At 42.2% G+C, this 17,909-nt stretch overlaps 1 protein-coding gene across 1 annotated transcript in view; it reads right to left on the bottom strand.

Moving 5' to 3' along the window:
* Positions 1–16,920: 16,920 nt before the first annotated feature.
* Positions 16,921–17,909, bottom strand: part of LOC126210162 (WD repeat domain-containing protein 83) — a 49,309-nt gene continuing 48,320 nt past the window's right edge. The window contains exon 6 of the mRNA XM_049939314.1: positions 16,921–17,411. Coding sequence (XP_049795271.1) covers positions 17,132–17,411 — 280 coding nt within the window. The 3' untranslated portion in view covers positions 16,921–17,131. The remainder of the gene's footprint in view (positions 17,412–17,909) is intronic.

Below are 17,909 nucleotides of genomic sequence, written 5' to 3'. Positions count from 1 at the left end.
TCTCACCAATTGAAAACGTCTGGTCAATGGTGGGAGCAACTGGCTCATCACAATATGCCAGTCACTACTCTTGATGAACTGTGGTATCGTGTTGAAGCTGCATGGGCAGCTGTACCTGTACACCCCATCCAAGCTCTGTTTGACTCAATGCCCAGCCGTATCAAGGCCGTTATTACGGCCGGAGGTGGTTGTTCTGGGTAGTGTTTTCTCAGGATCTATGCACCCAAATTGCGTGAAAATGTAATCACATGTCAGTTCTAGTATAATATATTTGTCCACTGAATACCCGTTTATCATCTGCATTTCTTCTTGGTGTAGCAATTTTAATGGCCAGTAATGTATGTTTTTGGGGGCGTCCGGATACTTTTGATCTCATAGTGAATGTAATGTGAGTTGTGCATGCATGAATTTGAGGATGCCTATGTCCTCTACTTTTAAATGACTTTCAAATGTGACTGTCCGCCACTCAATACCTTCTCTATGTTATGAGTAGCAATCTACCAGTAAACTCCTCCCCATATCCAAATCTTTAAAGAGTCAAATTGCCATGTATAAAACAGCTTCAAAAGTCTTATTATTTTACAAATGAGTTAACGTGTTAAATAATTAACAATAAGCATTGAAATCATTTTGGTTTGAAGACGCAAAACTCGAATTATGAAAGGGATAGTTGCTACTCAATGTACAGCGGAGTTGCTGAGTTGCAGGTAGCCATGACAAAAAGACTGTCAGAAAATGAACTTTCAGCCAACAAGGCCTTCGTCAGAGATGAAACACACACACACACACACACACACACACACACACTCACTCACTCACTCACTCACACTCTGGCTGATGAGGCCACACTGTGAGTGGCAGTGCATGATGGGAGATGGGACAGAATATATTGCAAGGAGAGTTCTCACCTGTGCAATCAGAATAGCTCATGTTGGTGGGAAGGAGACAGATGGCACAGGCTGCGAAGAGGTCACTGAAATGAAGAAAGCTGTGTTGGTTGGTGCGCTCAGCCAAAGGGGGTGGGCCAGCTGTTTCTTGGCCAATGTTTGTTGTTGTCCATTCATGTGGACAGACAGCCTGTTGGTTGTCATACCCATGTGGAATGTAGCATAGTGTTTGCAGCTTAGCTTATAGATCACATGACTGGTTCCACAGGCACCCCTGTACAGTGAGTAGATGGGTTAGGTGATGCTTGCGATTGGGCTGGAGTATGTGGTGGTGGGAAGATGTATGGGACAGGTCTTATATCTAGGTCTATTACAGGGATATGAGCTGTGAGGCAAAATGTTGGGAGCAGGAGTTGTGTAGGGATGGACAAGGATATTGTGTAGGTTCAGTGGGTGGCAGAATAGCACTGTGGAAGGGGTAGGAAGGGTAGTGGGTAGGACATTCTCCGTTTCACAGCACGATGAGTGGTAGTCAAAACTCTGGAAGAGAATGCGATTCAGTTGCTCCAGTCCTCAGTGGTACTAAATCACAAGGGGACTGCCCCTCTGTGGCCGAACAGTGGGACTTTAGAAGGTGTTGGGTGACTGAAGGGATACGACATAGGAGATCTGTTGTTGTAGAAGGCTGGGAGGGTAATTATGATCTATGAAGGCCTCAGTGAGACTCTCGGTATATTTTGAGAGGGACCACTTGTCACTACAGATGCAATGGCCATGGGGGGGGGGGGGAGGGGGGCTAGGCTGTATGAAGGGACTTCTTGGTATGGAATAGGTGGCAGCTGTTGATGTAGATGTATTGCTGGTGGTTGATAGATTTGATATGGTCAGAGGTATTGATGTAGCCATTTTTGAGTGGAGGTCAACATCTAGGAAGGTGGTTTGTTGAGTGGGGGAGGACCACTCATTTTACTAAGGTTTGAAGCTCCTCTTTTCATTCTCCCGTGTTTGCAATTTCGAAACTGGGTTATGCAAACACAATTAGTTTATTTTTATATTTACCCAGACATGTTTCGACATCAATGTGTCATCTTCTTAGGGTCAAATTTTTATTTGCAAACACAATTAATTTTCCAGAATGAGACTTTCACTCTGCAGCGGAGTGTGTGCTGATATGAAACTTCCTGGCAGATTAAAACTGTGTGCCTGACCGAGACTCGAACTCGGGACCTTTGCCTTTCGCGGGCAAGTGCTCTACCATCTCTCACCTTAAAATTACATCGCACAGTTTTAATCTGCCAGGAAGTTTCACAATTAATTTTTTTTTATATTTACCATGACATGTTTCGACACTAATGAGTCATCTTCCAAGGGTCAAAGTTTTATTTCTGTAAAGTACAATATCACATTTGTAATAATTTAACTGTTGTAGGCCAAAGAAATACAACATTTGCAATTTGCTTTGGTTTGTTTGGACACTCACCTTAAAATTACATCGCTAACTGAACTGTATTACTGTACATTGATTTTAGTGCACTTTTACATCTTTTTTTTGACAGCATGTCACCTGCAAACTAGCCATGAAGAAAATTATTGTGTATTTGTGTAGAGCTGTTTCGAGGGTAGGAGTTATATACGTTTCTGTACTTACATTTTCTGTCCTGATTTGTGTCCCTGGTTGATGTCTCAATCAGCTGCTGTTTAGTGCATTGCTTTCACTCAGTTTTTCACAAATTTCCATTCACTACTTCACCTCACACGCACTTACTCAAAATGTGGCGAAATGTGATCTGCGCAGACACTTCTGACAAGACACTGAGTGAGAGGTGTGATGTTATGGTGCTGATTTTGAATGTATGTGTGTGTGTGTGTGTGTGTGAGAGAGAGAGAGAGAGAGAGAGAGAGAGAGAGAGAGAGATGGAAAGAGGGGTGGGGAGAGAACCAAGAAAACAAGTTTTTTTGTTATGCTTTTTCTGGGGAGTCACCTTTGTACAGTTCACTGAGTGTTCCAAACAGTGTTTTGTTGCACAGTGTTGTATTTTCATTCAGGACACTCTTTCCCTGTATTATTGCTTTTTGTAAGTGGTGAAGCGAATGGGGAAGAAGGTGTTGGGATTCTGGAGGAAAGTGAAAATGATGTCCTCACCCTCAATCCATATAACAAAGATGTCATCAATGAACCTGAACCAGGTGAGGGGGTTTAGAATTCTGCGTGTTTAGGAAGGATTCCTGTACATGGCCCAGAAACAGAATGGCACAGGATGGTGCCATGTAAGTACCCATAGCTGTACCTTGGATCTGTTTGTAGGTAATGCCTTCAAAGGAGAAGTAATTGGGGGTGAGGATTTAGTTGATCATGCTGATTGGAAAGGAGGGTGTAGGTTTGAAATCTGTTCAATAGTGGTATGGCCATTGGCATTAGGGATGTTAGCGTAAAGGAAGGTGGCATCAATAGTGACAAGTAGGGCACCATGTGGTAAAGGAATAGGAACTGTCATAAGTTGGTGGAGGAAATGGTTGTTTTGTTTTTTTTTTTTTTTTTTTTTTTTTTTATAGGACGGTAGGTCACAAGTAATAAGCTGAAGGTGTTGGTTTACGAGAGCAAGATTCTCTCAGTGGGGGCACAGTAACTGGCCACAATGAAGCATCCTCGGTGGTTGGACATATGGACTTTAGGAAACATGTACAAGGTAGGGGTGTGGGGAGTGGTTGGGGTGAGGAGATATATAGCCTCTGGGAAGAGGTTCTGAGACAGGCCTAAGAATTTGAGGAGAGACTGGAGATCCTGCTGGATTCCAGAAATGGGGTCATTGTGGCAGGGAAAATAGGTGGCTGAATCTGACAGCTGGCAGAGTCCTTCCGCCAGGTAATCCTTGTGGTTCAAAAAACAGTGATGGAGCCTTTGTCGGCACGTAGAATTATAAGGCTGGGATCTGCTTTTAGGCAATGGATTGGATTTCTTTCCACTGATGTAAGGTTAGTTTACATGTTGAGGGATTTGGGGAATGATAGTGAGGCAAGGTTCGTGGTTAAGAAATTCTGGAAGTTAGCAGGAGTGATTTGGGGGCAGTGGGAGTGAATCATGATTGGATGGAGGAGTGAACTGAGTCAGGCACTGTTCAACATTAGTCTTTGATTGAGTCTGATTAGTAGGGTTGGTGGGGAAGAAGTGTATCCACTGTAGGGACAGGGAAAAAGGAAAGAAGGTCTTTAACAAGTTCAGCACGATTAAATTTGGAAGTAGGGCACAAGGTGAGGCCTTTGGAAAGGACTGATACTTCTGTGGGGCTAAGAATTTTGGAGGAAAGGTTCTGGATTCTGTATGGTGGTGGGTGGGAGTTTTTGAGTGTGAGGTAAATATAGCTGGTCTGCGAGGCAGGGTTTGTCAGGTATGAGGGGATGTAGAGAAAGTTTGGAGGTTGTTGTAGAGGGTGGAGAGTTTTTTTGAGGTGGTGTTGTGCATGTTGCTATAGTTCCCAGAGGGAGAGGATTTCAATTTGTGATACGGAATACAAGAATGTTAGATCGCATAGCAGGAGAATTTTACTGATGGAGAGGAGGTATCTCAAGGAGGTCGGCCTGATTGATATGGCTATGCAGGACTAGGTTGGTGAGGGTTAAGAACTGGCGGAATCTGAAAAGATGGAGGTCATTGTGGGGGGAAGGGTGGCAGCCAGAAATGGGTAATTTGATGGTAAGGCCATCTGGGGGGGGGGGGGGGGGGAGATTCCATGAGCCAAGCAACAGTGCAGGAACAATAAGTGGGACTGGGTTCTAGCTAGGGATAAGGAAACTTTTCTATACTGACACATGTGGAAGGAGCAAGGATCCATTGGGGAGAGTGAAAATACGTAAATAAAACAGAAATACATCAGAAAAAATTTTGCAAAAATACACCCAAACATGTTACATTCCATCCTGGATTTTCCATTGTTGAGAACCACAATTATGTTAGTTTTATTATTTTTGGACTAGTCACACTGGCTAATGAAAAAGTTTAGGAGAGGTTTGAAATTATGTGTAAAGGTAGTAGTTAATTGATAAATTCTCTCATTATCAAACACTGAATGAGCATAGCCCAGATAATTATGTAGTCCATTTAAAGCAAAAACAAATTTTGAATGCATATTACTGTTTCCATTGTATCTCCTGAACTATGAGTCGTACAATGATAATATTTTGCAAATAGATTTAGTCATAAGGAAGCATTACATTAAGAAAGTCATGCTTGGAGCTGAAGTTATATTGCATGAACAGTGAAAATGTAATAAACGATATAAATTTATTTTCCTTTCATCATTTGTGTTTGTGTTTTTGTGACTGATGGAGCGGGGGGGGGGGGGGGGGGTGTCATTGGGGAACAAGTTCTGAAAAGTCTGAAATTGTGTGTAAAGTTTGTCGGAAATCACTAAGTTCTCTCATTATCAAATACTGGAGAAATATAGTCTGGATAATTTGCATGCCGTAGGTTATGCTATCTCAAGGCAAACACCGATTCCAACTTTAATACTTGTTTTATCGTGTTAAACCTTTAATGTAAGATTATACCTCTTAATGAGTAGAGGAGATTATGAGAACTTTTTAAATTAGTCAATAATATTTTGCTGGAGACAATCGGTGATCAGAGCAGAATATCTGAAATTAATAATAAAACAGCATAGAGTGTAAATGATTGTTTATGACAAGGTGATCGGTTTCAATCATCACATGATCATTTTAAGGCTTTCAAAACCATACTGATGGGCAATGACTGTACACGGAGTAGGAACAGCTGAATGACGATTAATCAATTGGTCCGTGTACAGCCGTTATTCAGCAATATGGTCATGATGTTCTGAAGATTTTCATGCGATGATCAAAACCAGTTGCCTTGTAATATGCCTGCTTTTGTGATCTAGAATGTGTTCTAATTGGTCAATAATTATATGACATACTGAAAATAAAATTTTTATGCATCTGGAAGCCATCAGAGATGCAACCTGCAATGGGGAACCGGGTGTTTTTAACCATTTAGTAATATCAACCCTAATTTATATTAAAGTTATTCTAATCCAGATTTTTCACTGTTCAATTTAGTAAGTTGCTTTTTTTTATTTTTTATTGTGTATTTCAGTCTCGGGTCACTCAAATGGTACCAGTTTTGACCTATTACTGGGGTATCATCCTGTGATCCGTGTACACTGCAAATGTGTACACATTCAACTACATTTCACTGCAACCACTGGCTTCTGTCCTCAATCAAAGTGGGTTTCTGCAAAAGTTATAGGGGACAGGGTAGTTCCATGATATGAACCAAATAATAAATACCCAGATCTGTTTTCTACAAAAGAATATAACTGGGTAGTGTTCGTGTTATCGCGTCCCAAGTGTGGGTTTTGTTGGGGATTGAGCGACACGGTTCGTGAAAGAGATTTAACCGGTTGACCTTAGTGAGAGGGAGACTTTTTATCTGGCTAAGATGTTAAAATCCCTGGTGTGAAGGTATAAGGCTAGGAAGTGGGTGGAAATAAACTCTTCCGAATGTTACACAAGTTCTAGTTTATTCAGAAAGAATTGGTAATTGCACCTACGGAATGACCAAGTGTTTCACAGGGCGGCGACTAACTACCACCATTCCGACTGCCTGATAGTAGCTCTTCAGTGAAACTGCTGCCCACACTAGCACCCTACACCAGAGTCCTGCGGCCACTGCCTAAACACTCATCGGCGACTATCTCCAGATGCCTGCCTACAGCCTGTTCCTCAGCCCAAGTCACTGCTGTCCACACTGACTACTGTCGTTACCAGGAGCCTAACCTCGAGAGCCCCGGATCGGCGTGCTCCCGAGTTTTGTTAGCTTTCCCCCTTCAACCCCGCCAGTGCTCGGCATGACATAGCGTCGAGTACACTTTTCCTTGTTTGGTATTGTTTACGTATTGATTTCATTATTTCCCTTCAGAAGCTGGGTGGAGGGATAGAGGTGCCTCTCCCTATATGGTCACGCACTGTGTCCTGAGCCCTTCATTGGCTCCTCATGACATAGTGCTGTCCCCACCAAGGGCTCTCTATCTTTCTCTCTCCACTCCCAGACTTCTCTCTGTAACCAGAAGTGCTCTCTGTTGATACTCCTAATTGACTGCTTATCACGGGTCCCTACACAGAGCTTCCTTTGTCTCTTTACAACTTGGTAGCTGTTTACTTTCTTATCACGCGTAGCTGCCCGACAGTTTGGACTCCTACCTCGGCCATCCAGCTGCATCGTGTTTCTTTGTGACCCCACTGCCATGCCCAGTGTCCAGCTTTACATTTTAACTCTCCTAATGTTTACGTACTATTTCTATTTCTGTCGTACTGCCCGAGAAGGCCTGTAATTAGACTTGGCTTTTTCCTGCAGTTACACCACCTCCCCCGCCAGGGAAATTGGCATTACTCCTCAGACTTTTTTTATTTTCCTTTTGATTATATGCTTTGGGATTTTACATACGTTTGTTACACTAGCACTTTGATATGTTATATTTTCATTACACACTTGGTAAACTCAAGTCCATTAAGCCTCAGGTAAAAAACGATTACATTATACATGGATAACATCCAGTTTTCATTAAACACAGATACACACAATTATATCGAAATACAGTTTTATTAAACATTGATATATACAATTATATCAAAATACAGTTTCATTAAACATTGATACATACAATTACATCTTCATTAAGCATGGACAAGAACATGTCACTGATACAGTGACATTACACATTTCATAAGACAACTTTTACTTTAATTTTTTTCTTTAATTACACTTTTGGTATACATATTTTTATCATTTACTGTTATTTAACATCTGTTTCTGGACAAGCCTGCCTCTTCTTGGCCTTTTCCACACCTTTCATAAATTACTACATCTTTAGCCCCTTTATTACTTTGTCTTCTAGCTAAACTAGTTTCTGGGTACTGTTTCACAATGGTGTTTCTTATGCATACTTTACCAAAACAATCATTATCTTCAAAATATTTCCATATGCTTCTAAAACACTCTTTGCAACATCTGCATTGTTTATAACAGCATGTTATTATAATAAGGATAATTATTGCTACTGATACATATGTGGTCACGGAATAGTGTGTGAAATACCAGGAATATTTCAATTCTTCCACCTGTATCTCTGCCATTCTCTGGACATCATCCAATCCTTTTCCTGCAATTTTTCAATCGTCCAACTGTGTTACTACATGATCCAATGGTAAATCTAATGTTAACATTGAGACATTTCGCTTTTCTTCATTTAAAACGCAACAATCGAATTCTAGATTAATCTGCAGTATTATGTCTTTCTTTGTTACATTACTGTGAATTACTCTGTCAGTCTGTGTGAACACACTGGTTCCATATCCCTTACATTTACTATAGAAACTTATTCTGCCTACCCCTTTCATTATTAGGTCCTTTGGTGGTTCCTTTCCACATAGTACTGTTAGGCCTTCTTCCTTAGGAACTACGTATAGCCATTCATTACTATTGAGATGTGTCCAAAGGCTCTGATTCAGTGTGACCACTTTTTGCACACAATCTTCTGGAATTTCTCTCACCAGTTGCACCAACTTGGTTTCACACTCTTCATGGTCAAATGTTGATAGCAAGGCAAATGACTGTCTGCACAGTCGCCTATTTTTACTTAGTTCTTTGCATTTTAGTTGGTCCGCAGAAAATTTCGCGTATTGCCGTTTGGATTCATCTATTAGTAAGAATTATTTTTCTGGCTATACGTACACGTATCTCCCTTTCATCTCTGGGACCTCTTTATGTAATGGAAGTACTCTATACAGGTTAAAATTATTATTATCTATCAAGGGAATGTTAATTACATACCCTAATATGCTGCCCGAGATGAAAACATCTAAATCAATTATTCTCAGTAATAGGTAACCTGAGGATTCAGCTAGAGGAACAGGAAACTAAGTATTTTACAATCTTGGACTGGGTTAATGATGTGAGGCTGCAATATTCCCTTTATCCCCTTTTGCGGATTTACAATAGCATTTATCATTTGTTCATATTCTTCCTCAATTTGGCCAAACACTGGTGCTAATTGTAATACCTGTTCTGTCACTGTGGCAAAGGACGCTACACGTTTAAAACCCATGTCTGTATCTTTCACATATTCTCTCATGAACCGCTCTAATCTTTGCATGCCTGTTTTTAGAACACATTCGTTTGATTCTAATGTATACACTGTCCTGTTCACTCCTGCCAATGTGGCCCTTACCACTGCCACATGTTCCTTTGTTAATTTCAGTAACCCTTCTGAATTTCTCTCCATAGTGTCTATTCTTTCTTTATAGTGTGCTGCACCTGCTTTGTCTAATGTCCTGAACAGTATCTTTCTTACTTGTCCAATGAAGTTGAATACTCCTCTCTTCCTTCTAGTTTCATGTTTCGTCAGCTGTTGTACTAATCGTTGCAGCCCTGTGATCTTTTCCACATGATGTGTTACTTGTTGATCTAGTAACCTACACTCTATTAATCCTACGTTTATTTGTTTTAAGGTCCCTCGGCACCTTTGTACCACTGTTCTACCATACCTTTCCGCCTTCTGAAACCTCTGTTATTGCATCTAGATTCACATACGTAACAGTTCTCCATGCGGTACTATATATTTCTACTTGTCCTACGTTATCATAGTACAATCCTGAGGAGCTCGAAAACTGTCTCACTTGAAAATTGTTCATTGCATACTATGATGCAGTGATGTATGTGGCTACCACTATGATAAGTTGCACAACTTTCCACTTGAGTGCCATACCTGAAATTTAAAAGAACGGTTTCAACCTACTGGCATGTACTTTTGTTTCCTTATTTCTATTAATTTTTATTACTACATTATGACCTTCCACTTTCAATACTTCAAATGGACCTCTCCATTGCGAATCTAATTTCCGGGATCTACCACATATCACCGACTCATCGTGCAGTAACACTTTATCTCCTACCTTGAATTACTTTGGATTCTGCTTCATGTCTTATTCCTTTACTGATTTTCTTACTCCTTATAATCGAGTCTCTAGCCATTCTGTGGGCTTCTTACATTCTCGCTCTTAATCTATTTACATACGATTCATAATCATAGCTTACTGTTGTGTTTCCTGCTGCAGTACTCCTGGTATGTTGACCTTTCTTCCATATAATAGCTACCTTCCCCGCATGTTCATGTGCAATTGTTATGGGACGATCTCTGTACTCAGTGCAAACCTCTACTAGAGCACCTTTCTCTTCAGCATTCGAGTTATCCACTCTTAATTGCCTTCGCAACACATTAGCATGACTTTCCGTCTTTCCTACGACATCCATGCTACCTTTTACTTCGCGTATTTTTACGAGTCTTTCTAATTCTTCCGTCACTAACCTGACGTATCCTAAGTGAACTCTGCCCTCTGACAAGTTCAATGCACTCACTATGCATTTACACTTTCACGCTTTTGCTAAAGGTTCAGGTACATGCACCCCCTGTGCAATCTACTGCCTTGGAATAATCATCTCTTTTTCGATTCCCCATGGTACATTTGCGTCCACCTTCAATAACATTATTCCTTCCTCTCGGGGCCCTATTTCCCCGCCTACTTCTGAATCCTGTGTCATCTAGCTTGACTCTATGCTCTGTCAAGAAATTTCTGCCTATCAATCCATCGCATGGAATATCTAGTCCTCTCCCATACACATGTAATTTCTGTCCTACTTTTTCTGTCAATAACTTCAAATACCTCTTTAACTCCATGCAATACAATACTAAAACATTATTCTCTATTTCACAGTCGATTACCCTAACTGTTGGTTTACCTATCGCAACAAGGCCCGACTGCCGCCTCTTAGTTTCCCTGCACCAATTTGCCAGTTTTACTAGATACTGGCACCCTGCCTTTTCTCCAGGCATGCCAGGGCCCTTCATGACAATCTTTAGCATAGTGGCCCTGCCGCTTACACTTGAAGCAGGCTACGTCTTTCACCCTTGTACATGGGACTCCACAGTTCCCTGGTGAAATACATTGTGGACATCTCCACTCCCATAATCCTCCATAGCTTTCTCTATGGTTTCCTCTGAAGTCTCTTACATCTATCGGATGAACCTCCCTTAACATCACCCGATATTCTGTGTCTGTGTGCCCCGGCTTGTCGCACCCACAGCAAAAGTTTGTGAATTCTTTACCCGTCATTGCCCGTACTCTACCCTCAGGCCTATTCTTTCTGCACATACTTGCAATATGACCTCTCAACCCGCATGTGAAACATTTCAATTCTTTAATCTCTCTTGCATTCTTCACAGTTTCCTTTCAACGGTTGAAGATTGCCCTTGGGGCTAGTGTCCCTGCTCTTTCATGGACAGTATTGCGCTTTCCTCTGGCAGGGCTAACTCCACAGCTGCTGCCAGCGTAATTTCATCACCTCTACTTCTAGCGTAATTTCATCACCTCTACTTCTCGCTATTGTTTGGATTCTATCACTGCTTAAACTCTGTATGAAGCAGACTCTTCATAGAAAATCTACCAGTTCTATTGCGCCTTTTAAATTATCTCTAGCCGTGACTCTGTTTACTGCCTCCCTAAAATCTCTCTGCACCTCATCAATTCAACTTGCCCACATCGCAATTGGCTCTCTCTGTCCCTGTCTTGCTTGATAAATCTTGCACATGTAATAGTCCATGGCATGCTTACTCGCATAGTTTTCTTCTAAAACACGTTTCACTTCCTGCCATGTACCCGCATTTGCAATCTCAATCTAGACTCACCAGTTATCTTTGCTTCAACAAATTTCAATGATGTTTCAGGTTGCTCCGGCTTCACAAGCTCAAATGCCACATCCACATCCTCAATACATTCTCTGAGACACCTTTTATTCCCTTTGAACACTTTCAACACAATACACAATGCTTCCTTAACTGATATGAGGGTTATTCCAAAAGTAAGGTCCGGTTATAAAAAAAAAAATCAAAACTAAAATGTTTTTTCAAAACAATTGTTTTATTTACATTCCTTACATCTTTATCTATTTTTCTTCATAACTTCCATACGTATTTAAACATTTGTCACATCGTTCTACAAGCTTTTGAATGCCCATGTTATAGAAATCGGCCGCCTGTGACGATAACCAGTCCTTAACTGCTTCTTTCACTTCATCATCTGTGTCGAAGCGCTTGCCGCCGAGAAACTCCTTTAAGTAACGGAACAGGTGGAAATCACTTGGCGCCAGGTCCGGACTGTAAGGAGGATGGTCCATCTGTTCTCATCCAAATTTCTTGATCAGAGCTTGCGTTTCATTTGCAGTGTGGGGTCTGGCATTGTCATGCAACAACAAGATTCCAGACGACAAAAGACCACGTCGCTTATTCTGGATTGCACGTCGAAGTTTAGTCAGGGTAGCGCAGTAGGCGGCTTTATTAATCGTTGTTCCTCTCTCCATAAAGTCGACTAACAATACTCCACGTCTATCCCAGAACACAGTCGCCATAACCTTACGTGTTGAGATTGTCTGCTTTGCCTTGACCTTGACTGGCGATGACGTGTGACGCCATTGCATTGACTGACGTTTAGACTCTGGAGTGATGTGAGAAACCCATGTCTCATCCCCTGTGACAACATTGTCTAAAAGACTGTCACCTTCCTTATGATATCGCTCCAAAAAATCAAGAGCAAAAGCCATTCTTTTCATTCGTTGGGGCTCAGTAAGCAGCCTGGGAACCCAACGGGCACACAATTTGTGAAACTTCAAATGTTCAGACACAATTCTGTACAAAGTTGTTCTACTCACATTCGGAAAATGCATCTCTACGTCTGTAATAGTGAATCGGCGATCTTCACGAATTTTTTTGTCAACCGCATTGACCAAATCGTCTGAAATCACTGATGGTCGGCCACACCGTGGTTCATCGTGCACATTATCCCGTCCTTCATTAAAAGCTCGCACCCACTTGCGCACTTTACTGTCGCTCATTATGTTAGGACCGTACACTTCAGTAATCTGCCGATGGATTTCCGCCGCTGAATTGTTTCTTGCAGACAAAAACCGTATCACTGCCCTTACTTCACAATCGGCGGGCTGATCAATTGTCTTAAACATTGTAAAGTGACACTGTGAACTACACTCAGCAACAGTAACAAAGCGAATGGCGGCGTTTGACGCGCAAGGCTTGCCGGGAGTCGGCGCGCATGCGTGTTTTGTCATTGGCGCCAAATTTCAATAGTTACGGCAAATCGGACCTTACTTTTGGAATAACCCTCGTATTTTACTGCTACTAGAGGACGACCGAACTTCATTAGTCTGGGGCATCTTACCAACGTAACTATATTCAAAATTTAAAGCTACAATATTCTTCAATATTCTTAATACAAAATTTATAAGGACCGCTTCTCTTGTGGTGCGTCGACTGGTCTGTTGATCTGCTTTGTCCCACGCTGCGCACTGTCTTTGTGACCACGCTGCTGTGATGCATCGGCCGCTGCTCTGCTGCACTTTGCCAACCCCATTGATCGCCTCGGCTGCCGCCACTACGGCTGCTTCCGCATCTGCTGCAGCTCGGCCCGGACCCTCGGTCTCGAACCGCTGGCTGCTATGGCACCCCTGTGCCTCGTCACTCTGTGTCTTGTTGCCACTGTCCTGCATTGCCCTGCACCTGTGAGGACTACATTTCTAGCCTCTGCCGTAGTGGGGCTACTAATGCTGAAAGTTGCAAGCCGCCACAACTTCTTGCAGGTTACCACAGTCAGTGTAGCAAAATCTACTGTCTCGTACCTCCTAAATGTCTATGTGCCTTTGTGGTACCCCACACCTGGCACCAAAAGTTTTATTTATGTTGCGTCCCAAGTGTGGGGTTTGCTGGCGATTGAGCAACACGGCTCGTGAAAGGGATTTAGCCGGTTGACCTTAGTGAGAGGGAGACTTTTGATCTGGCTAAGATGTTGAAATACCTGGTGTGAAGGTACAAGGCTAGGAAGTGGGTGGAAATAAACTCTTCCGAATGTTACACAAGTTCTAGTTTATTCAGAAAGAATTGGTAATTGCACCTACGGAATGACCAAGTGTTTCACAGGGCGGCGACTAACTACCACCATTCCGACTGCCTGATAGTAGCTCTTCAGTGAAACTGCTGCCCACACTAGCACCCTACACCAGAGTCCTGCGGCCACTGCCTAAACACTCATCGGCGACTATCTCCAGATGCCTGCCTACAGCCTGTTCCTCAGCCCAAGTCACTGCTGTCCACACTGACTACTGTCGTTACCAGGAGCCTAACCTCGAGAGCCCCGGATCGGCATGCTCCCGAGTTTTGTTAGCTTTCCCCCTTCAACCCCGCCAGTGCTCGGCATGACATAGCGTCGAGTACACTTTTCCTTGTTTGGTATTGTTTAAGTATTGATTTCATTATTTTCCTTCAGAAGCTGGGTGGAGGGATGGAGGTGCCTCTCCCTATATGGTCACGCACTGTGTCCTGAGCCCCTCATTGGCTCCTCATGACGTAGTGCTATTTCCACCAAGGGCCCTCTTTCTTTCTCTCTCTGCTTCCAGACTTCTCTCTCTAACCAGAAGTGCTCTCTGTTGATACTCCAAATCGACTGCTTATCACAGGTCCCCTACACAGAGCTTCCTTTGTCTCTTTATAACTTGGGAGTCTGTTTACTTTCTTACCAAGCGCAGCTGCCCGACAGTTAGGAGTTCCGCCTCGGCTATCCAGCTGGATCTTGTTTCTTTATGACCCCTCTGCCACACCCGGCACCCAGCTTTACATTTTAACTCACCTAATGTTTACATACTATTTCCGTCGTACTGCCTGAGAATGACTGTAATTAGACTTGGCTTTTTCCTGCAGTTACAACAGTGTTTTGTGTGGAGGCTTACATCTGTGTACCGCTCGTGAGCTGTACTTGGCATGTAGTGAGCAGGGATGAAGAGAGAGCGCACAGGGTCTGCTGCGGGAATGAGCTCTGCCTCCGTGTAACGTAAGCATGCAGTATGTCAGCACAAACCTGTGTTTTGAGCTGCCACAAAAGCAGCAACATACAAAGCAGAGGTAATGATCATTTAAATACTTCATGTTATCGAAACTGAGATCATTGTTTGTACTGACATGTTAAAGAAAGACATTTATTGAAGAAAATTAGGTATCAGTTGTCAAAATAAATGTGAAGTTAGACGCAGATAGAAGTACAACTATCAAAACAACTTACTGTTTTTTGAAATTCACTGGATAGCACACATTTTAACAAAACATTAGTAACTTAAAACATGAACAAAGAAATAAAACTAGAACGAAGAACTCTAGTTCTCTGAAGCTCTGGTACACTTAACAGTTTTATTCTTGCCTGTAAGTGTGTTCTCATACTTGTCACTAGTGTCTGAAGTGACAATGTTGACAGTAAAGCTACATCCATTACATCGCCGTGCCTCCAGTGCTCCATCTTGAGCTGTTATGCTTTTCTGCAACACTCTTTCCAGTCCTCCTCAGTAACAACGTGAAAGCAACCACCTGCAGGATTGAAAAGATTTGCAGAAAACGTTTCACTTGTAATGTTGTGCTTTATTCACACTAGCTCCACAGCATTTAAGTCAAAATTGTATGGCAGCATATGTATTACTTTGTGGCACTTGCTTGTCGTGTTCTCATTATATTTTTCTCTTCTCTTGTTGGTAGTTTCCTATGACATTTCATGGGTGGTTTGTTGACTTGCCTGTTGTGATAAGGAGCTTTGTTCATGATTATTATGGACAGGGGAGGAATATTTGGAGGCACAAGTTCGTCCAACTATTTTTCGAAATTAGCAGAATTCATCTGCCCCCGGTAGTATTCCAGGGTTGATTTGGCGCAAAACTTTAGCTGTGCTTGTCTAGTGAATCCTGTTTTAGAATCCACACTTTCATCTATTAGTCTTTTGGAGATGCTTCTCCCCACAGTAATAACCACATCGTTCTTTTGTCAGCATTTACCACACTGAGTTACTGTCCATCCAGGATTCGTCCAAATAAAACATTTCTATGCCAGCCTTCCTAATATTTTTCATTTCCACGAACAACTAGGGTTGCCAGTGTTCAATAAAGTTATCTTTTTTTCAACCTTTCTCAATCCAACATTTGGGTCAGGGAGATGGTAATCCATTTCCAGTCCGTTTTCTGTTGAAGAACTGGCAGGAAATTTATGCACAGTGGGCATTACCTTTTGCATATTACAGAACTCTTCCATTGTGAGCCTGATGACACATTTGTTGCAACAACTGTGACACTTTCCCTGCTATGTGTTCTGAGATGAAGGGAACAAAAAGAGATTTTAGGAACTGAAACTGCATTCAAAAATGAACATTTACGAAAATGGGTCAAAATGTACTACTAGTCATTGTATGCATCTGTCTTTCTATACGAAGTGCTGTGCCAGTATCAAGAGGACACATTTTAATGTAATTAGGATCATATGCAGAGCTGTTTCAAATTACTCTTTAATTGACCTGCAACTGAAATTAACTGCTTCTTGCCAGGAATTCTTGCAGATACATCTGGGTGATTCCTGCACACTCACAAATTATAGCAACACTACACGGACTCTCGCAAGTCTAAGTCGTTGCTCTGAGGGAAAACTGCAAGAGGTAACAGTTCTTTTTCAGTTTTCTCAGCATCACATCACTTCACAATTTTCAACACCATTTTCCTGAACTGCTCCTGATAAGTGGCTTCCTTTTCCATACTTGAGTAGAAGGAACACCAGCAATAGGCCACCAACTAACTCAATCATCATTTTCCAAAAAATCACAAAAAATAGCATAACAACACACAGACAGTGGCACCACAGCTCAGAAAAAAAAGAAGACAATGCAGTCAACACCGGCTAACAGTACTCTGCACAGTTGACAATGAACACCTGCAGATCACTAAAGCACAAAGTCTCCCCACTGCTAGTGAACAGAACTGGGCAGTCCACATGCCATATTATAGTTCTCACACTGTATGACACACTTTCAATAAATAAATGGATATTCTTGTCATTTCCACCAAATCAACATTAGTATTTTAAAGTGTGGAAATTATTTTATTAACTGGTAATCTCAGAGTTGAATATTAATGAACTTGGTTTTGTACAGGTACAGTGCTGCCATCAACACTGATTTTGACACTGAGAAACCCAATGCTAGGTGCTCAGTTAAATATTAAACACTTATGTACAAGATAGTAATTAATCAGAATCAGTTTAAAACAGGAACCAGTTTAACCAAAAGTGTTGAACCCTCGCAACGGGTCACGCCTCGTCTGGACCGTCTGGGCTTTCTTCCGGCCCCCACAGCTTGACCGTGCCTCCGGCAGCTGACAGCAGACCGGACCGCAGTGGGTGTGGGCTCAGGGAAGACACGACACTCGCACTGCCCTTCACCTCTCCGTGCACCAGCGTCTCCGTCAGCTTCTCACGCACTAAGTCCCAGCAGTACACGTGGCCGTCAGCTGACCCGGACAGCACGTGGCGGTCCGTATTATCGACACAGCTCTCCGTCGTAAAGCCAGACACATCGTGGCCACGGTACCTGCAACAAAATGAGTATACTGGGCATGTTCAGAACATAAGTGTACCGTGACTATCGTGAGCTGTGATTTTTTTGTTTGTCGAGAGTCGGCAACACTGAGTGGTAGTGGGGAACACCTGACCAGGATGAGCATCGCAGAAACATTGTTGTACATAAACTCACCAAGATGTGTCCAGTTGCATGAAAAATGTCGGTAAGAAATCCTAACAAGTGTGAGCCACGTGATATGATCCACTCCCTACTCGCAACTGAACTTTTTCCTTGAATCAAAATGGTGTATGGCAAAGGTGTCATAAACAGAATAAGTATGTTTAAGTGGAGTATGTTTAATTTAGTGGAGGCAGAAGAAATGTTTATGCTGAACAGAAGAGTGGAAGACCTTCCATTTTAACTGATGAGTTGGTGCAAAAATTTGAGGAAACTGTTTGCAAAGACTATCAATTGACGATGGATAAAACTGCTGCAGTGTTTCCACACCTCTCCAGAACTCTCTTATAT

Source organism: Schistocerca nitens, chromosome 10 (assembly GCF_023898315.1).
Source record: "Schistocerca nitens isolate TAMUIC-IGC-003100 chromosome 10, iqSchNite1.1, whole genome shotgun sequence".
NCBI lineage: Eukaryota > Metazoa > Arthropoda > Insecta > Orthoptera > Acrididae > Schistocerca > Schistocerca nitens.
Note: the sequence above shows the minus strand (reverse complement) of the source record. Positions and strands in the feature narration are given on the sequence as shown.